Source organism: Sardina pilchardus, chromosome 3 (genome assembly GCF_963854185.1).
Source record: "Sardina pilchardus chromosome 3, fSarPil1.1, whole genome shotgun sequence".
In the NCBI taxonomy this organism is placed as follows: Eukaryota; Metazoa; Chordata; class Actinopteri; order Clupeiformes; family Clupeidae; genus Sardina; species Sardina pilchardus.
This window is the reverse complement of record NC_084996.1, coordinates 4,895,588-4,917,778: the sequence shown is the minus strand read 5'-3', so window position 1 is coordinate 4,917,778 and position 22,191 is coordinate 4,895,588. Positions and strand designations below refer to the sequence as shown.

General features: G+C 46.0%; 1 protein-coding gene across 4 annotated transcripts in view; it reads right to left on the bottom strand.

Annotated features, from left to right (window-relative positions):
• nbeal2 (neurobeachin-like 2) overlaps positions 1-21,118 on the bottom strand; it is a 58,316-nt gene extending 37,198 nt beyond the window's left edge. For 2 of the 4 annotated variants that reach the window (XM_062531490.1, XM_062531491.1), the window contains exons 1-13: positions 20,706-21,118; positions 12,424-12,512; positions 11,748-11,909; positions 11,250-11,331; positions 8,677-8,789; positions 7,692-7,774; positions 5,942-6,027; positions 5,395-5,713; positions 4,575-4,681; positions 3,827-3,916; positions 2,368-2,451; positions 1,092-1,190; positions 1-298 (exon numbers count right to left, since the gene is read on the bottom strand). The exon at positions 1-298 is cut by the window's left edge and continues 385 nt beyond it. In XM_062531490.1, coding sequence (XP_062387474.1) covers positions 1-298; positions 1,092-1,190; positions 2,368-2,451; positions 3,827-3,916; positions 4,575-4,681; positions 5,395-5,713; positions 5,942-6,027; positions 7,692-7,774; positions 8,677-8,789; positions 11,250-11,331; positions 11,748-11,909; positions 12,424-12,512; positions 20,706-20,756 — 1,663 coding nt within the window. In that variant the 5' untranslated portion in view covers positions 20,757-21,118. Of the gene's footprint in view, positions 299-1,091; positions 1,191-2,367; positions 2,452-3,826; positions 3,917-4,574; positions 4,682-5,394; positions 5,714-5,941; positions 6,028-7,691; positions 7,775-8,676; positions 8,790-11,249; positions 11,332-11,747; positions 11,910-12,423; positions 12,513-13,451; positions 13,707-20,705 lie in introns of those variants that run through there. The other 2 variants (XM_062531493.1, XM_062531494.1) reach the window with 2 other exon arrangements.
• Positions 21,119-22,191: the final 1,073 nt, after the last annotated feature.

Genomic DNA, 22,191 nt, shown 5'->3' with positions numbered 1-22,191 from the left:
GCTCGGGCCGCAGCGAGAGCGCGCCCAGGTCCTGCAGCAGGCCCAGGAGCACGTCGGCGCACTGGCCGTCCAGCCGCTCGGGCCGCAGCAGCACCTCCAGCAGCGTGTCCACCAGGCCGGCCTCCGCCGCCACCGTGCGGCAGGCCAGCGAGCCCCCGCACACCGCCGCCAGCCACTGGGCCACCAGCAGCTGCAGCTCGCGCTGACCCAGCTCCGGCAGCCACTGCAGCAGCAGCACCAGCGGCTGCTCATTACTGATGCCCAGGTGCACCGCCTGGGAGTGCTCCCCCTCCACCGCCTGAGACAGGGAGAGAGGGGGAGAGAGAGAGAGAGAGGGGGAGAGAGAGGGGGAGGGAGGGAGAGAGAAGGGGGGGAGGGAGAAGGGGGGGAGGGAGACAGAGAGAAAGAGTGAGAGAGAGGGGGGAGAGAGGGAGAAAGAGAGAGTGGGAGAGAGAGAGAATGGGGGGAGGGAGACACGGAGAAAGAGTGAGAGAGAGGGGGGGGGGAGAAAGAGTGAGAGAGGGGGGAGAGGGAGAGAGAAGGGGAGAGAGAGAGGGAGGGAGAAAGAGTGAGACAGTGGATATATGAAAATCTGAGAAAAGGTCAATGTATGTTTGGCAGACTCTGCTGAGAATGGCAATGAGTCAGGAAGAAGAGAGAACGGAAAGCAGGGAGAGACGGTCAGCATGAACTCACTAACGTCATAGAGGACAGCACTACATCAGAGCTGATCACTTTTATGGCCAATACAGCTACACATCAGGAATTCACATTATTTAATGTATAATAACATAAACTCATGCCATGGAACTATGCAAATATTTTGAATATACTCTGAATTTTGAGGATCCCAGTTATATCTGGTCTGGTCTGTGAGCTCACTTCTTGAGTTACTAGGGGCCTACAGATAAGCAGGAGTTTGATTTGCTAGGTGCCTGTGTAGGAATTTAATGAACCAAGCACGGCCCTTTTGAATATCTGGCTGGAGTGAAGCGAGGGCGAGAAAGAAACACGAGGAGAGATAGAAATCGGGGCCAGTGTGATTTGAGGATGAAAGGTGAGGGTTGGATTATATTTATATATTATTTCACCATGTTCATAAGCTCCTGCAGAAGTCGTTTGGTGGGCCGGCCTTGGCTCTTGAGCACATCAAACAGCTGGGAGTAACCGATCCGTTCTTTAAAGACCTCCTGGAGATGGGAAGAGATAACAGAGGCTGAGGCGTAGACAACAACAGAGTGAAAATCAAATCAGCTCTGGAACACAATGAGCGCACACAATGAAAAACTATTTACGGCATGCCATCATGGGAAAGAGGCTTTGAGAGAGCGGGCTACAATAGCATAGAGAGACGGTCTGCTGTGAAAGACATATTTTCAAACGATTACGAGTGCAATGCAAAAATCACAATAACTGGAAAAGCTTTGAAAGGTCCCTCACTGTGTGACGGATAGCATTGTGAGAAAGTCTTGCTTTCAAGACTTAGTTTAACATCACCAATTCCAAATATATAGAAAATAAACATATGAGAAGATAAGTGCTCTCTACTTTAATGGTGACCATTATTCAAACTGTGAAGCCCTTTTCAAATAGAGACTCAATATTGATGGCCGAAAACTCTCTGACCAACTCAAGCATGCTATTCTGTTTTCCAAAGTACACAGGATTGCTGGAGGGGAACAGAGCAAGACGGGAGGTGGCTTATGAACTGGACGAGCATGAACAGGAGAACTCCCACTTTGAGTCTAGCTCCTTCTGGCTCTGTCAGAGTGCTTATTTGTGGTCCACCCCAGACCGTTAGCCTAGCTTAGTATAATTCACTGGAAGCGGGTTCGACCAGTTAGCCTTTAGCTAGCAAATAGCTAAAAGTAGGCTATAGGCTAACTGGTCTAACTCCTTTCCATAGAGTTATAGGCTAACAGCATCAGTTACGTTTGTACAGAGACGAGAAAGGTATGAATCCTCTTCTCATCTAATTCGGGGGTAAACAGCAAATCAAAAAGTTGGCCTGTTCCTTTAAGAGTACTCAGAAATGAAATGCAGTGTATTATCCATTTACTAAAAACAATGGGGAAGTGTGGGAAAGAGACACAGACACAGCCAGACACACACACACACACACACACACACACACACACACACACACACACACATACACACACACACACACACACACACACACACACACACACACACACACACACACACACACACACACACACACACACACACACACACACACTGTATAGAGGAGCAGGACAATGAAAAGGCGATCTAAGAGTGGAAGTGAACAGCAGTGGAGAACAAAATGAGGAAGAGATTGAGATGTGTGGATAAAGATGGCTGGGCAGATGTCATGTACAGTACCTTGGCTGCAGGAGAGTTGCTCATGATGGCAGTGAGGACTCCGATAGCATGCACCGTGATGCAGTCTGAGCCCTTCTCCCACACCTACACACACACACACACACACACACACTCATGTCAGTAACAGATTACTCATAGATACATACAGTACATAAGCCAAACACACGTACTGCGGGAATACTGAGGAAGGTCATACACCACACACAGTTGTAACACCCACATGTCGAGGAAGACGGGTCAAATAATCGCGTCGACGATTTCACACCTCTAAAATGGAGTCACACCGATACTGCTGACAGAACCACATACACACAGATGACATCAGAGGCACCTGAACCCACAGCCTGAGTCAAAGGAAGGGGGGGGGGGGGGGGGGGGGGGGGACGACTACACCCATTTGCCCTATAAGCAACAGCCAAAGATGCTCTGAGCAGAGGAAGAGGAAGACAAACAGGTCCACCACAGAAACCACCACCAGATGCACACTATGGCGAGAGCACACAGTGAACCTTCTTCACAGAGAGCCTCGTCATCACCCTGAGGGTGGGGGGGGGGGGGGGGGGGTTGGGGGGTGAAAGACAGTCATGCCAAGGATGCACGCAAAACGGCCAGACAACCTCCGACCGCTCGACACGAGACCCACGGCAGCTCCATGCAAGCAGAGACACACACGTGTGGTGCACACACACCCGTGGCCATTGTCAGCAGGAAACTTCCCCTCCCAAGATAAGTCTCTGGCTGTTCACATTAACACACACACACACACACACACACACACACACACACGCACGCAAGCACACACACACAGACGCAAGCACGCACACACACACAAGCACGCACACACACACACACACACACACACGCGCACAAACACGCACGCACACACACACACACACACACACACACACACACACACACACACACACACACACACATGCACACACACTTGGCCCTCACAGGCCCTCACACACAGGCCCTCCAATGCTCTTCTTGTCAGTTTGCATGACTGCTGGAGTGGTGGGGACCCCCCACTCTGGTGTCTGAGGCCCAGAGGTGTAACAGTCCAGCTCCAGAAAGTAAAAGTCCTGCCACAGTTGTGTTCCAGTCATTCACTTATTCAGCTGATTCTAACTCTTAAGCCAGATAGATCAGCTAATTAGTGGAATCACCCTGCTGTGTTCAGTGTTCAGTGCACAGGTAGATACAATGCCAATACAATGACAGGACTTTTGCTTTCGGACGCTGGACTTTTACATGAAGATGAGCCAACCGCACACAACCAGATGTGTTTTTTCTGATGCTTTTTCGGGGGCATCTAATCTTGCCACGTGACTTCCTATTGGAGGAGTCCAGCGTTCGGGACGCTGGGTAAGCCCTGGGCTTCCTGTTTTGTTTCCTGCTCACAGGCCAGAGTGTGTGTGTCACCAGTAAAGCGGGCCAGTTGGGGCCGGAAGAGTACCTGATCCACTTCCACCTCCGTCAGTAAGCGTGTGCTGAGGTCACACACACCCTCACCATGATCCGTCCTACACCTACGGCTCTGATAGAGCTGTATACACACACGCACACACACACACACACACACGCACACACACACACACAGATGCACAAAAAGCACACAAAATTAGCACGCACAGAAAGTCAGAGAGAGAGAGAGAGAGAGAGAGAAGGAAGGAAGGAAGGGAAGAAAGAAAGAGGGACAGATAAAAGTGAAAGACAGAAAAAAGTAACTGAGATAGAAAGAGAGGAGAGTGAGGGAGAGAGAAATAGAGAGAGAGAGAGAGAGAGGAGAGAGGGAAAGAGGGACAGGTAAAAGTGTGAAAGACAGACAATAGTAGCTGAGACAGAAAGAGATCACAGAGGCATGACAGACCTCAATACACCAATATAACCAAAATGCCATCTCTCTCTCTCTCTCTCTCTCTCCTTCTCTCTCTCTCTCTCTCTCTCACACACACACACACACACACACCCCAACACACACATCCCTGCATATGCTGACAGCAGACATAGACAGACAGACAAAAAAAAGTGCGTACCATGAAAAATGACATAAAGCACAGTGACAGACAGACATAAAAATGCAGAAGTAACACGAATCACTGGACGACAAGTACAGAAAAGGGAGCCGGACAGACAGACAGACAGACAGACAGGAGGACACCAGCACGGGGCTGGCCGAGAGACACGTGGACTGGCCAACAGACCTTGCTGTTCTGGATGAGGCGGAGGATGTGCTCAAAGCAGTTGTTGTTGAGGAAGATGGCCTGCAGCACGGCTCGGTCCGAACACTGCAGGATCTGGGGGATGGTGTCTGTGGAGGGACGGTCAGTATTAAAGCCATCCGTCAGGTGAAGGACGTTTATTCATTTAAAATAAAAAACACTGCAGACATCAGTCAGCTAATCGTGGGGAGAAATCGGATCACTGGATACGTTGACGATGGCCAGTTTGCCCTCTTTGCCCTCATAACGCTACTCATTGTAAATAAAACTTAATAAAAGTTAGAATTAATATTTTTGGCAAATAGAGAAAGACACTTGGTTTTGAGAAAAATGGATTAATACTTTTATGGTGTCTCCTCAGTGGCATCGCTGTATGAGGGCTGTTCGTCATCACTATGTAAATACTATGTAAAATGTATGCAGAATACACTGATTGATTCTGACTTTGAAACTTTTATTGCCCAGATGATAGGTCTATAAAATAATGATCTCTTCATAACGCTAACACCACCTCTTGTGCTACATTGGAGCTACACCAGATGCGTAACTGAAGCGTTCCATTCGCGTTGCGTCTGCTGCAACAATTAGCTTCCGCTACTGGATGGCTAAAATGGATTTTACGTGTCGCGAACGGAACGCTTCGGTTACGTGCCTGGTGTAGCTTCCCTGTTACGCCTTGTGTGTAAAACGTACAGTAACTGTATGTAAATCCCATAACCGGAGATACAGAACTATACCCAGGGGACATCACTCAACAATCGGTCAGTAATCTGGCGTGGACGCTACTCTGCGGGCCTCTTACTGAGCATGTGCGTCTGCAGGGTGACCAGGCTCTCCTCCCAGTGTGGCATGGAGTCGGCGCCGTCCGCCGGGGGCCTGCTCCAGTTGAGCAGCTGGAAGTAGCCGTCCAGCACGTGCCTGATGTCCAGCTGCCGCTCGGCGGGGCTGCTGCCGTGCAGCAGGTGCAGCATGGCGGTGAGGCACTGCAGGGTCAGCCGCAGGAGCTGCGGGTCCTTGGGCTGCTCTCCGGAGGAGGAGGGGGGCGGCCACAGGCACCAGGCGCGCAGCACGGAGAGGAGGTTGTCCACCGCGGGGGACGTCAGGGACAGCAGACCGTTCTTCTGCGAGTGTGGAGCACAACACAAAACACACACACACACACACACACACACACACACACACACACACACACACACACACACACACACACACACACACACACACACACACACACACAGTTATTTAGAGCCCTCGGATGCTCTTCTTTTCTCCTTATTTGTGACTGTGTGACTACTGCTGGAGTGGCCAGGAGGGCCGCCTCTGAGGTGAGAGCTGCGGTCACTGCTTGCCTTGCTCCCGCTAAGGACAGCACCCTGCAGATGGACCAGCCACACCACCAGCGGCTCAGGAAGACGCTCGCTCTCCTGCAGCACATCTGCGGAACACACACACACACACAGACACACACACACACACACAGACACAGACACACAGACACACACAGACAGACAGACACACACACACACACACACACACACACACACACAGACACACACACACAGACACACACACACACACACACACAGACACAGACACAGACACAGACACAGACACACACACACACACACACACACACACACACACACACACACACACACACAGTCACATAATGTAGGGCTTTGCACAGAAGTGAACCAGAACACCATTTCTGGCATGAGATAGAATTTTGAATGTCAGAGCGACGCAGCACACCACCAACCCTACAAAAACAACAACAACATGGGGGCTTTGTACTTGAGAGTTTTGCCCAGTATGTATCTCCAGCGTTCTTTTGCCTTGGCGTGGCTGCACTGTGGGGTCCAGTGACAGCTTTACCCAGATCTCTTTCCCTCAGGCGGGAGAGGCCTCTTAATTATTCACCAACTCACACAGTTACTCCCCATGCCTTCTTAATCAATGTTTCACTCCAAGGCCACAGCTCTGTGAACCTCCCATCTTTCGGTTCTTCTTGAGACAATACAAAAGCGTCTAAAGGGAGTCTAAAGGAACGAGGGCAAATGAAGGCTGGATGTAAGTGCGCCAGCCTTGGCTTACTGTGCTTTACAATGTTTCCCTGTGTGTGTGTGTATATGTGTGTGTGTGTGTATATGTGTGTGTGTGTGTGTGTGTGTCTCTGGAAATGACAATCTTCAAAGGACACGTACTTACGTAAGTGCTATACTGCATTACTAAATAATTAATCAAGCATTAAGTACACAAACCTAAACATACCTAAAGTAAAATGGAGCAGCTGGCAGATAAACCACCATTTGGAAGCTGTGCGAGGAGCCCCCCCCCCCACCCCACCCCCTCCAGTTGTCTCTGAATCCGACAGCCTCAGTAGGGGATAACACATGCTAATTAACACGATTGAATGGTGGCTCTTTAGCACCCAGAGACGCCGAGGGACTTCCGCAGCGGCCCGAATGAGAGAGCAGCGCAAATACACTGTGTGAGCGGCGGCATGTCACACTGATGGCACGACGGCGACAAGCAGGGCCGGCGTCATGTGCTTCCCCCCCCCCGCCCCCGCCTCGGGCTCTCTCTCCGCTGCCCACCAGATCAGCACGCAGATAAAAACGACAGCCACTAACAGGGCCTGTCAGCAGCACAGCTGGCATTATGAATAGTTGATGGCGAATCTGAACGAGCAGATGACTGATCTGCGTGTTATGACACGTCTGGTGTAGCGTCAGTTCAATTCTACGCTGTGCTGGAGTGCTTTTGTTGGAAGGAAAAAGGCTGATTGGGTTGAGGGAAATGTCGGTGCAGGCGTGAGGGAACTGCTGAAAGGTTCGGCAGGTCTGCTGGAGGGGCCATGGGATGGGTCTCATTTCATCGTCATTTCATTTCATCGTCATAAGGTGGCAAATACCACATCACGGACACACCTCAGCTGGCCTGACAAACTAACCCTTCTAGTTGCCACACAAAGGCCATTTGGGTGTTGGTGAGCTTCAATACGTCTGTGGATGCAGCAGCAGTTGTGATGCCATCACCTAGTATAACATACGTTTTTTCATGACGTTATAATAACGTGTCCGAGACTCATTTACCCACCATGGAAGAGAGCTGGGAGCTCCTCGGGAACCGACAGCGGGGTGAACTTGTATTTACTCCTCTCCAGCAAACTCACTTCCTCCCTGGAACAAACAAATAAACAACCCAGTCTGATTAAATCATACAACTCGTTCAATTTAAACAAACATTGAATTCAACTCCATTCACCTCAATTACAGGCGAACCCCGGCAATGTTTCCCACATAGATCATGATTTTAAACATGCCCCCCAGAGTGTAGCATTGTAGCAGCCTGGCTGCTCCAGCTGTTGGCTGTAGCAACTCCAGCTACTGTAGGTAGCCTAGTATTTTTATTATTTTTTTCCCGTACCAACAATCGACATTCTCAATCACACTTCCCAGTCACTTCAGCTCTCAATGCAAACCCGCATGCAAACCTAAGCAAATGAGGAGTTGTGTGTGGGCCAATGTAAGCTTTGGGAGTAACCGTCAGGTCAGGTCAGAGGGTGGTCTGGTGAAGGAACTGTGTGATTCAGCACTTGACTGACATGGGCAGACCGGGCACTAATAGTGCGCTGCGATCTGACTGAAAACACCCGATCACGCCCTCACGCGGCACACAGAGTTATGAAACCATCTTCACCTACACATTCCTGGTATTATTCATCCACGCCCACTGTTTTCACACAGCAGTGGCTCAGGAGGTAGAGGAGTCGTTCTGCAACTGGAAGGTTGCTGGTTCAAGCCCAACTCGAAGTGTCCTTGAGCAAGACACTTAACCCCAGTGCTCCCGATGAGCAGGTTGGTGCCTTGCATGGCAGCCTCTGTCATCAATGACAATGTGTGTGTGTGTGTGTGTGTGTGTGTGTGTGTATGAGTGAATGTGAGGCATGACAGTGTAAAGCACTTTGGGTGGTGGCAGCAGTCGAAAAAAAACCCTGCTATATATGTAAATGCAGTCCATTTTCCATTTACACATGTGCGCGCGCACACGCACACACACACACACACACACACACACTCACCCTGCCAGCCGTCTCCTCCAGGTCTGATAAGGGTCAAAGAGACTCTCACACAGCAGCAGGCCGTGCTGAACCACACTCTGCAGAGACTCCTGCTCCTCTGGCTGCTGCTTCAGCTGGAATACACACACACACACACACACACACACACACACACACACAAAAGACACACCATTTGAGCAACCATCTCCTACATGCTCTTCCTCCACTCACTTTGTAGACACAAGGTTGGGCAATTCTTTGTTTTGGAAATGCTTGTTATCATTACTACAAGAGCTGAACGCAAGAACGCAAGAACGCACTATTAGGCTTGTTGTTATAATAGAAGAACGCCTGAGTGGTCATTGTCATGTCAAATCCCAAGTTGAATGAAAATGTTTCCCAATAAACATATTTGAAACGAAGAACGCCTGAGTGAAGGTAATAATGTCATAGATAAACACACTGAGCACTGGGCAGAGGCTAATTGCAAGCATGCAGCACAGAGGCCTTATTATTATTTCAGTGGGCCATGTCATCTACACACACACACACACACACACACACACACACACACACACACACACACACCAAACACACACAACGCAAATACAATAGCACAGAAGGTCACCCTACCCATCTGGTCTTTATCACAGAACCTGTTCTGTAGGCTGGGGGTGCAGGGGTGTGTGCTGCACGTGAACCGAGTGCATCTCCCTCCCTCTCTCTCTCTCTCTCTCTCTCTCCCTCCCTCCCTCTCTCTCGCTCTCTCCTTCTTTCTGTCTCTCTCTTTCTCTTCCTCTCTCCCTCCCTAAACCTGACCTTGACCCTGACCCTGAACTTCGCCTCCACTAACTGGCGGCGTCTGCTCAAGCTCACGAGGCCGACGGCGACGGCACAGGGTGGTACCTCGGCACGGACTGCATCTGACGGAGAGAGTGAGCACTCCCACCGGCGTCTAGCACTGAGCTGAGAGTGCACTGACTGAGATATACGCTCCCTAGTTCAGCCGTGACAGTGCAGACAAAATGCTCCACTTTACTTTGAACAGTCACAGGAGGAACAAGACTCTTCATGGCTGGCATTTTCAAGAATCATTAGAGCTAAAAATTTTGATTTTTGTTTCCAGATCTGTGAATATAAAAGGTCTTTTTGCCCGTTGTGCGATATCAAATCATTGCACTGTGCTTAAGATACAAGCAGATGTGTAGCCACATCTATAGCAGCGTGTTCATTGCAACAGAGGATTTATGAACCTAAAGCTAATAGTTCACACTGAGCATTTTCTGAGGAAACATCATTGAGAAACACTGTCTGGATACATCTTGCTTGATGGACGCTTTTATGTCAGGGGCAGACACTGACATAAATTACTGACTCGATTACTGACATTACCTGCGTGTGTTATGTATCATTCAGAAGGCTTCTGGTGTCAGTGTTGCCCTGCCCAACATTGTGGTCCATGAACCTTACTGGATCTGAGCTCATGCAGACTCACCTCTCGCCCACGCATCACAGCTTTTCTGCTGCCTCTAGGCTTTTTACTGAGAAGCAGTCTCTCCTTTTTTTGAGGCACTTTTTTTTTTAGCTCGATGGTGTTTTAAGCCCTCAACGTCGCCTTCCAGGCAGCGCTGCCATTGTCATCTTAAAGGCACCTAATCCTAAACCTAACCCTGACCCTAACTTCCTAACCTTAACCCATGCCTAACCCTAGTGCCTAACACACTTTTTAGTTACTAACTTCCAACACCTAGCCACAGACTAAATTCAAAGGTTCCTCAAGAGAATTACAATTCCTTTTTTCTTTTACTACATCTATTTATTTCCAATAACCAGCAAGTGGGGTGCAATGAAAGCAAATGATAAATAGACAATCTGCTCTACTTAAGGAGTATTCATAGTCTGCGAATCAACAGCTTTATCCAGGCTGTCGACAACTGATCCCTTTGACTATTTTGTATATGTCTTTAACAATTTGACATACTGAAGAGACTGTAGCATACAGTAACCTGTCATCCCTTTATCAGAGGAAGTGGGCTCCATGCAGCATGCTACTGAATAATATTTACTCATGGAAACAAAACTAAAGTCATACCCATTTCTGCCATCTCATGACTTTCCATGCATAACACCACACCCTCCAAAAGGCTAATGGTTGATGTCTACACTGAAGCATGTTAACTGCTTTAAAAGGCATGTAAAGAGCAATCAATCATCTAGCTGTAGTAACATTAAGTATAATTATTTCTCCTTCACATGACTACATATCAACAAGAGAATTTTGAGATGATCTCAAAACCAGTTGCTTACAAAAACAAACCTAAATGTTGTTTACAGAGTGTTCACAAGTTACATAATGTTGTTTTGAAATGTAATTCTACATCTTTGATCTTATGAGGGTTTTATATCTTCAATATTATGAATATTTGTATAGTTTCTATCTGTTGCAGGGAGTTTGTATAAACATCCATATGGAGGACTTGGGTTGGATTTATAGCACAGTGATGCATACTCAACAACATTTCAAATGGCTAATTGGACATTCTAATTATGAAAACATGTCAAAACCTTCTTTAGATTAAGCAAGGGAACTGTACCTGATTGAGGCAGAATGATAAAAGCTTGATGGTCTCAAACAGAAATCCGGGGGTCTGGTCGGAGTCAATGTTCTCCAAGTTCCTAAAATTTGAAAAACATTTTTGAAGTAAAAAATGAAATGAATTACCAAATTAAATGGAAAATACATATAATCACAACATAGTTGTCTTAGGTTTTCATTCATTATAACACAGGTGCATCTAAAATCTCAAAAATTAAAATAGCATTGAAAAATGCATTGCCCTGCCCAGAGATTAAAGGCTCAGGAAACCATTGCTGGTATTTTGACTAAATTAGCTGATAAGAGCTCTTTTAGACATTTTTGTTTTATAAATTCTTTACTTTGATATTTTGAGATACTGGATTTTTGATTTCCATGAGTGGAAACTGATTTTTTTTTTTTAGATGCATCTGTATGCTTGAACTAGCTCTTTTGTAAACAGGTATCCATGTCAATGTTTGTGTGTGTATGTGTGTGTGTGTGTGTGTTTCCTCACCTGCTGATGATGATGAAGAACTTGATGAGCAGTAGCGGGTGTGGCACGCTGCCGTTGGGCTCCTGGCCCGACAGGTGCAGGGCACTCTGCAACAGCTGTGTGCTCAGCAGCACCAGCACCTCCCTGGGCAGCTGGGGCACCTCCAAGCCGCTCTCCTCCAGCCTACAGCACAGCACAGGACACCACAGCACCGTGGACGGGCCAGAGGGTCAGCCTGGCTAACATCCATTAGCCCCCAAAAACCCATAGACAGGCCTCTATAGGGGTCACATGCTCCAAGACATGTACTGTGACTAAAATGGTCTGGGTTAATCTGGAGCACTTCTACTTAGCGATGCCTTATTAGAACTGTGTTTAATTGACCGTTTACTGATTTGGTCACCATTGCTAAATGCAAAGTCTTCACAATACTGTGTGCGTGCTGTTGTTCTAAATGCAATTGATTATTATATTATACCCAACAATTTCAAGGAACTTTGGTATTAGAGAAGAAATCCTGGATCAGGTGTAGAGCTGGACCAGGAGGCCAACCAATCAGCTGAGTGATACGAGTTTGCTGATTGACATTATAATAACTGCAACAGCTATAAGCCTTATCAAGTGGCTAACAGTGCTAACAGTGTGCATGCAGGTCTCACTGCATCACTGCGCCGTGGCCTCTGACACAGTAACTTACCGTCTGGGTTCCAGGGACCGAACATCAATAATCCTTTCAAAGGACGCCACAAACGCTTCCAGCCACTGCTGCAGATAACCCACATCTTTCTGCAGAGAAACATAGAGATAAGGTGAGTCTCTCGCTGTCTCTGAATGTATGTCTCTCCCTTTCACTCAGTCTCTCTCTCTCTCTCTCTCTCTGCCCTCTCGCAGTAACCCATTTTCATCTCATGACCTGTTGCCAGTATTCATTGTAGCACGACTGCACTTACCACAACAGTTTATGACAAATACACGCCTAGTCTGAACTAAAATGAATGATGTGAGAATCTCATATTGCACTCTGAGAAACGTCTTATCATAGTAATGATGTCAGTCTCAAATTTCATTACTAGAATGATTTCAATCAGCAGACAAAATGCTTAGAGATTAGGTAGCAATGAATTTAACTATCTAAACTATCTAAACACAAGAGTAAATAAACAGTTGTAAATAAACACCCTCTCAAAAACTCTTAAAAAGTCTATTATGAATTGCATCATTTACCTACAGAGAGAAAGATGTATTTACATTACTATCAAGATGCGTCATGACAAGCTGATACGATCTTTTGCATTCAGCAAAAAAACGCCTGCAGCCACTGCAAACAGCCTCCCCAGTGCACAGTGGGACACAGAATAATGATTCATCACAGAGCGCACGTATGAAACACATGGCAAAGTCAACATGTCAACATGAAGCTCCAGCAGAGGAACCCTGATCTAGTTCAGCTCGGACGCACACACACACACACACAGACACACCGCCCACTTGCCAGGAGAGGAAGTTGCCTGTCAAAAGCCGCAGCGCAGAGTACACACACACTTTTTCACGTCTGCGCCAAACACGGCTCTTCAGGTTTACCTCTGAGCGCAGCGCCTCGCCATAAAACACTTCCCATACGGTGCTGCGGCGAACTACACACGTTGAGTTAAGAGAGCAAAACAAGGCTTGAAAGCAGACTTGGAAAAAAGACTGTCGTTGGACCCCCTGTGTTTTAAGCATTACCAGTTGATGTTCATCTGGCTGCCAGTCCATGGCTCATGTCTGTCAGGCTGAGGGGGAGCAGGGGGTAGCGCTGGCCCCGGGGTCCCTGTGCCTGCGTGCGCGGGATGGTACGGGGGGGACACCTCAGCTTCCGTGACTGGACCGAGCGGCCGGAGGGCTTGTCGTCCAGGAAAAAAGAAAAGGTCTCGCTCACGCACCTCTGAAGCATAGAGACGGAGCCATTGCCAGCGATGTGATACACTGCCTCTCTCACCACTGTGCTCTCCACTTCTATCTAGCCACCAGGAAATGCCAAGTCACTTTAACCGAAGCACATTTCCTCTCTACATACACACAAACAGACATGCGTGTGCGCGCACACACACACAGACACACACACACACACACACACACAGAACTCAATGTCTTCCTCTTTTGTCTGCAGCCAGCTACTAAAACTATGGGCAAAGTATGCGTTGGTGTTAAATCACACCATCGCTATCTAACACGACTATTGATTGAAATATAAATGTTTTCGTCTTTCTTCTTTACTACTTTACTCTACTAGCTGAACACCAGTTTGAATCATGTCAGTTGCAGTTACTGCTGAAAACAACAGCCCTAGAAACCCCAGGGCCAGATTTAGCTCATGAAGTGTTTGGATGCCTTGGAATGGGAAACCAAAATGGTTTAATTGACATAATGGGCACCTCATTTTCCAATCCATTTCCTGATGTCATTAGGGCTATAAAAAACAACAACACAGAGACCAAAATGAGCACTGCCCTCTCTGGTCACTCATGCTCGCTGTCAATCACGAGTTATTCAGGTCCGAAAGATGCCCGAACAGAGAGAGCTCTTGAGGTGGCTCTGGTTTAGGGACTCTGCCAACAGAACCTCGTCTGGACTCCAGCCTGCGCGGCATGCTCCGGATCTCTCCTGGCACCGGCTCCATTATCGAGCAGAGGTCATGACAATCACTTCAGCCAGCCCTAATGACTTTTCCATTTTATCAAGAGGTGAAAGGACTTGGGCTCCAATTCAATTGAACTCTCCACACTTGTTCACACATAAACAGGAAGAGGCTTAAGGCTACTGGCACTAAACACGACGTGGTTGGCTTCAAAGTGGCAATCACTAGCCTATAGAATAGAATAGAATGTTCTCATCATAGGGATTGTGATGAGTGTCATGGCATACAGTACAGCACTACATCGGAATTGAACTCTATTTTTTTTTATGTCCAGGGGGTTTAGCATAAAGCACAGAATTTTGCACCATTTACAAGGAACGTTACACCACAAGAGGGATTGCCTATATTTCCGTTATTTCAAGAACCAGACACTTCCCTAAATTGTGTAATTAAAGTCAGAAATGCGATACAAACAGAGTGACCTGATTCGCGTCTCACTCTCAGAGTACATAATTAAGGGGATTGTAATTTGATATTCAGTATCACACATGAAGTAGTTATTATCGTGTATATATATAGTTATACAACCACCTGACACACCCTTATTTGGACAGTCCCTAGCTAGATGTCCCTCTAAAGAGCTTCCCCAATACTGGATTACTGTCAAAACCTTGTGGGTCAACTAACTGCCAGTATACGCAACACAGTACAGTCAGCACTGCATCAATTACAGAAAGATTAAAAAGACAATTCCTCCCAGGACAAAACAAAGTCTGTTGGCTTGAACACACACACACACACACACACACACACACACACACACACACAGAGAGAGAGAGAGAGACCAGCAACACTTGAAGCACACAGTCACATGAGGCACTCAGCAAACCCAGCTGATCGGCACAATAAAAGGAAGCTGGGTTAGACAGTAGGGTGACTGCCTGCTGATCCCCTGTGCTAAACCCTAATCATGTTTTTGTGTGTGAGTGTGTGAGTGTGTGTGTGTGTGCGTGCGCGAGCATGTGTGTGTCTGTTTGCAGGGAGGACTGCTTAAAATGCAGGCCCATTCTGGCTTCCTCCACCAGCTGAGTGGGAAACAAAGAGTGCAGTTGGCTTCCTGATTCAGCTGACCAATGGTGTAAACACACACACACACACACACACACACACACACACGGGACTGTCATTAGAGAGGCATGTGCGCAACAGCAGTAGCAGCCCATATACAGTACATAACATACATTAGCTGCTCTCAGGATTAGCAGAGATGTTAATGCACGCGCGCACACACACACACACACACACACACACACACACACACACACACACACACACACACACACACAAACACAGCAGAGGCGTCTCCCATGACAGCAGGCTAATCCCCCCTGGTCCCAGCGCTGCCCTGGATGGGGAACATCTGAGGGAGGAGGAGTGCAGTGCACTTGCCTCACGGCGAAGGCAACAGGGCCGTCAGTGCGGCTCGCCCTCCTATCATTAGCCCAGATTCACCATGCATCGCACGGCTCATTATGGCGGACTAATTACACACGGCTCCAACTAGTACAGTCCTCTGTGCTCGCTTGGTTTAGACGCTCCTCAATTACCCTCTTATTACTGAGGAGAGGGGTGGCACCTCACCACCCACAGCCTTCTCACTTCACTGTCTCCGCAAAGCCTCTTCCTCTTCCTAGAAGGGCCGGCTAACGTGGCCTCAATCTGATATCACAACAGTTTCTCAGATTTACCTCAATGATGATGCATTTGATTCATGCAAGATAGCATGCATTGTATTATTATTCACCGGGCTTCAGAATACCTCTTTACTACATGACTTCATATGGAACAATGAGCTTCTGTGGGAAACATTGTGTTGATATTTCAACACTCAATGCTGAATATTATTTTGAAATGTGTGAAATGTTGGTATTTCTATTTTGCATTCAATATCATATCATAAACACAATCAAGCAGTCTGAACCTGAAGAACCCAGTTCATTGGGATGAATGCATTTTGATTGGTACATGGTTAGAACCTCCTCCTGTATTTCACCAAGACATTAGCTTGCTCCTAGCTCCTTTAACTGTCAATATGACAAGTGTAGAAATGCAGAAAGGGAATAGAGCTTTAGTTCAATCTGTATGAAATCCTGTGGTAGTGGTGGGCTAATTCAGACGGTTAATATAAGAAGCTGCATGTGTCAACTGAAAATGAAAAGATTGGAGCTAAATGTGGCTCAAATGTCCCCTTGGGAGAGCCTGGAAAGCCCAGAACATCTTGAGCAGACAGGCCCTGACAGATCCCTCTACTGTAGAAAGAGGGGAATTTTGTAATAGGCAACGGCCTGCTGTTAAAACCCTACGCCTGCACTAGGTTCAACTTAGAAATGTATCAGCTAAACTAACAACGCTGACTACAAATGCAGAGTGACGAGTCCTCTCAAAGCATGAGGAACGAAAGCTCTGAAGCATGTTTTCCAGAGTGTACATGGTATGACTTGTTAAAGGGATATTCCGCCATTTTTGGAAATACGCTCATTTTCCACCTCCCCTCGAGCAAAACAATCGATATTTACCTTGTTCCCGTTCATCCAGCCATTCTGTGAGTCTGGCGATACAACTTTTAGCTTCAGCCTAGCATAGATCATTGAATCGGATTAGACCATTAGCTTCTCGCCTGCTAGCTTCATGTTTAAAAGTGACTAAGATTTCTGGTAATTTTTCCATTTAAAACGTGTCTCCTCTCAAGTTAGAAAGTGCAATAAGACCAACTGAAAATGAAACCTGCCGTTTTTCTAGGCTGATTTGACATGGAACTACACTCTCATCTGGCGTAATAATCAAGGCAACTTGCAAACGTACCATAGGCGCAGTGATATCTTACGCAACATCTGAAAATAGTCCCCATAGACAACAAGCAGTAGTAGTGCCAGTAGCTGCAAGTTGCCTTGATTATTACGCCAGATGAGAGTGTAGTTCCATGTCAAATCAGCCTAGAAAAACACCAGGTTTCATTTTCAGTTGGTCTTATTGCACTTTCTAACTTGAGAGGACAAACGTTTTAAATGGGAAAATTACCAGAAATCTTAGTCACTTTTAAACATGAAGCTAGCAGGCGAGAAGCTAATGGTCTAATCCGATTCAATGATCTATGCTAGGCTGAAGCTAAAAGTTGTATCGCCAGACTCACAGAATGGCTGGATGAACGGGAACAAGGTAAATATCGATTGTTTTGCTCGAGGGAAGGTGGAAAATGAGCGTATTTCCAAAAATGGCGGAATATCCCTTTAAATGACAAATATAGAAATCAGACGTTCTGGCGAATGAGCTACTGTGACTGTGTAGGAGAACTGTGGTCTGAAGAACAGGGGGATTCAAATGTGAGAGAGACCTCTAGCTACAGACTGTCAGATTGTAGTAGGGTGCAGATACAGAGTATCTTTGAAGGAAAGACACAAATACAATACAGTTTCAGTCTTTATCAGTCATTCTGAGAAAACAGAGATATTGCAAATACCTCCATGCCATGGTGCATAATCATAAACAATGTCACAAACTGGCAGGAGTGTTGAGCAGACAAATGGATTGAAAGTTCTCTTCCTCTCCTTTCCAACCTAATGAATATCTGCCTTGTGTGCATGTGTTTCTTAGATAGGCCTATTCGGTGAGTCTAATGTTATAATCATGTCAGCAAACGGACAGACTGCACACTATTTCAACATTAAACAACCACCCTATCAGTCACACAAGCCACAACACGCCAGTTAGGCTACTGCAGCCAGAAACACAGTTCTGGCCTGGGCCCATCATGTTTTCCACGTCAAGCACTTCAAGCTCACTGTACGCCTTGGGAGAACCAGTGCATGATTGGTTAGCACCCAAATACAATGCTGAGCAAAAACAACACACTAGTCATCGGTGTGAAGACTGTCTGTGTTTGGTCTCTAAGCTGAAGTTGACTGCCTGTGCTGACATTTATGTGGGTGACAGGGGAGAGGGGGAGGTTTGTGTATGACTAAAACAAAGACTCTTTAGTGATACTACTGTATACCTTTTAATATCTTCACAGACACAATCATTTCTCCAACAAGGTGATCCCAATTCGTGGCCAATAGGCCTAACACTCTTAAAGATAAGTGCTGGATTTGGGCTGGGTTTACTGATGTGTACTTTAGGTCAGTGGGGGTGGCAACATTCCCAGTCCAACCTAGACTTACCAGTCTAGATCAATGAAAGAGAGGCTAACTTCAAGAAGTCACTGAATAATAGCAGGCCACTACTGTGCCTTCAGGTACAACATGGCTGGGGCAGTTAGAATTCTAAATCACAGTCACAGAAGGGTTACTTCAGGTCATTTTACAGCACTTACAAAGGGGAGAACATGTTTTTCAAACTTCACTCATGCCAAATCACTGTTTAAGGTCTGTGCTTCTTACCCTAAACAACTTGTCAGCCTCTTTCTTTGGCTGTTCTCAACTGAGGTCTAAGGAAAATTCAGGGAAGCTTGGATATTATCACTTGGAGCATAGCCAGACCAGAAAGTCAAGAAAACATAGATATGATCACTCACAGTTTAGCTACCAAGAAAACTATGGGGGATCTACTGAAGGGACAAGGGGAAATGAGCTCTGGAGAGATGTAAACTTGACTGTCCAGTTTCCACAATACAAATGGGTCCAGCCATCATAAACAGGTTGTTCTCAAAGATTAAGCTTACTGGTTGCATGCCATGAGAGGAAGTGGCATAGTAATGTCACTGCTGTCCTCTACTGCAAAAGGAAGTGGTTGGGCATGCAGATATTGCTGTGCTATTGTACATCCCAACCTGATTCTAAGACACATGCCTTGTACCAAAAACATGACAAGAGTACAGCATCTAATACATAATTCTCCAAATGTTTTTTTTTTTCAGCAACAGAAATTGACAGACAAACTGACCATTCATGCTAATTCTGAAACCATTATATGAAACCACAAACACAAGCAAAGAGAAGACAACTAAACACCAAACCCTGACAAGACAACAGTTGGTGGCCTGAATGACTCTGTGAGGTGGAGTCATATGCGTGTGCCTCCACTCCCTGAAAAGGATCCAGTTCCTTTTGTCTCCAGACATACCTAATTAACCTGTGATGCCCCCGCCACCACTGACGCATAGGGAGGAACTGTCAGTGGGAAAGGTAGAACAGGAAGCTTACTTACTGACTTCAAATACAATGACATTTAATTTAAACAATTCAGCATAGCTGAACTGATCGGCCCTGGGCACAAGAACAGCTTGAAACTACCCTGAATAATTAATATATCCAAGGATGCCCATGCAATCTGTTATGTGCCTTGTAATCACCATTTATTTGGTCAGCTAGAGAACTTGAACCAAAAGAAGTGGGCAACTGTCATGAAAGCTGAAGGAAAAACACAGACACCTGTTGTTGTGAGTTTCCATGGTGTTATACAGGCCAGACTCATTTGCCGGACAAATGATGATGGCTGTGGTTTGCTCTAGGCGTTGTAGGCTACGTTACAGGATTCTCCCACCATAAGACATTAGTTGCTTAAGCATTCTGGAATATGCAAAAGGTGTGTCAATGAATGCGCAGCTTGGGAGTATGGCATGCAGCGTATTGACGCGTGGGCAAGAGTTTGCTGGTTCTCATCACAAAATGTAAGCCTGTCCTAGTCAATTATTATGTAGGCCACATAGTTGATAATTAGTCGCGCTAAACCTTCAATTAATATGCTTGTTTTTTCTAGGCCTATCAAAGTAAATGCAAATAACTGGTTACTAGCTGATTATAAACCCTCTAATGAAGCTAACTAAATTCAGCACTAACGCACAGCAATAATGTAACCCATCACTTACTGAAACATGTAAGCCAAAACTACAATGTAGCTAAATGAGGAAGTAGCCGAATTGACGACAGGTAAACATTACTCTGCCACCCATTGAAACTGTGAATAACCAACGGATAGAATTCTTCTGTCATTGACATACCCTACTAGAGATAAATGGGAAACTAATACAAGACTTGTAAAAGAGTAGCCTACGATCAGACATGACAAGATGAAACTATTTACTTTAGTATGCGTATGCTACATGACAGATTCTGCGCTCTTGCATGCCCTTACTTTTCACGGATAGGGCATACTTCCTGATATGCTCCAGTTTGCATATTTGGAACAAGAAATGACAAACATGGTTGCCCGTTAGCACTGTGTCAACAGCATATGCTTTAGTTTCATGGGATTTCCTAACTTTAAGCAACATGAGAGGTTATAAACAATCGCGGACTCAACATTAAACCATGGTAAGGCTACTGCAACAGGTGCCAGAGCCAGTCACAGGCAGGGTAATGACTCACCTTGGTGTAATACAACATCCACAGCTCGTACAGTCGTTCCTTCGAAGCCATTCTCCCTAGCGTTTCATCAAACGCCCTCCGTTAAAATTGGATTAAAACATTTGTTACCCTCTTCATGTGGTAGCAACGTGTCCAGTGCTTTTTTCTTGAAAAGACACAATGAATCCAGGAGCGATAGTACATGCTCCCTCGCTGTCAGGCTACCTGGTCGCCAAGCCTCTCCAAAGTTAGAGACAGATAGCCTACATGTCAACGAGATTCAAGTACTCCTATGGAACTGCACAGTCAGTGCTCAACTGAAAAGACGAAAAGACGGTAGGCACCGACAACACTGTAGTGATTCCAACGCAACGTCTCCATTAACAAAAATACGCACGCTAATGAGCACAGTCAACGTTCATGTCTCACTCCTTCCTGCATTTGGCAGACTGTGTCCCCAACTAGTGTTACACTCGTGAGACTACGGCTTTGGTAACCAACCTAAGCATCACAGCCCTCGGTGTTATTAAGTCCCTTGTCAATTTGTGCGACCGTGGAAAGAAATTAAAGACATCGTCTACCCTGCTCGACTTTTGAGCTCGGTGGTCTTTCACTTTCCCATTTTAGAATGAGGTGACCTCCTTTACTGAATATAATACGAAATTCAAAGTTATTTACCTTAATTTGAACGTCTGCATTCATTCAATAATACAACATTTTGTAACAAAAACCCTTGGCAAAAATATTTGTTAATATATAGATCTATAAATGCATTGGGCACCAACATGTCCACATGGCAACATAGCCCAAGAAAGTGAGGAGCATATAAATAGTGATGTTTGATAGTCTGAATGTGAATGTGTGTGTTTGCCCACTTTTATACCAAAGAATAAGAAATATTTGTTTTCTGAAAGATTCCTTTGCACTGCCTGTCCATTAGAAGCTGTCCAAGCTTTTCATGTTTTTCCACAAGTCAGTCACAATTCCAGTGTAAAGTCACAGAAGTGTTCTACAAGTGACCTCTTGTCATCTAAATCAGGCTCCTTGTGCGTGTGGCCCCATTTCACAGGATGTACTCCTCCACAAAACAACTACAGAGGAAGAGTAGTGCCTCTCCACTGACGGACAACTGACAAACAGGACAGTCCACTGATGAACACCTGACAAACAGGACAGAGGGAGAACTCTTGAGTGTCACCACTTAAATGACAAATAATGGCTTCAATCATATTTGCAGATTAATGATTGAATATTTCTTCATTTGTTTTTATTGGAGTTTTATTTGTAGTTCAAGTTGATCTAAATGAGTTCATCAGATCTTTGGGATATTACTAGACAACAGAAAATAACCTTTATTTTACCCTGCAAGTGCCTGTTTCTTTTCCTACTCAGACAAGATTAAAGAGAGCTTTGATCACTTTGATATTGGGCTATTGTGTTCTGTCTAATCAGCTTTGCCTCTGGTATAATGTATGAGCACAGGTTGGTTGTATATCGGGCCAGCACT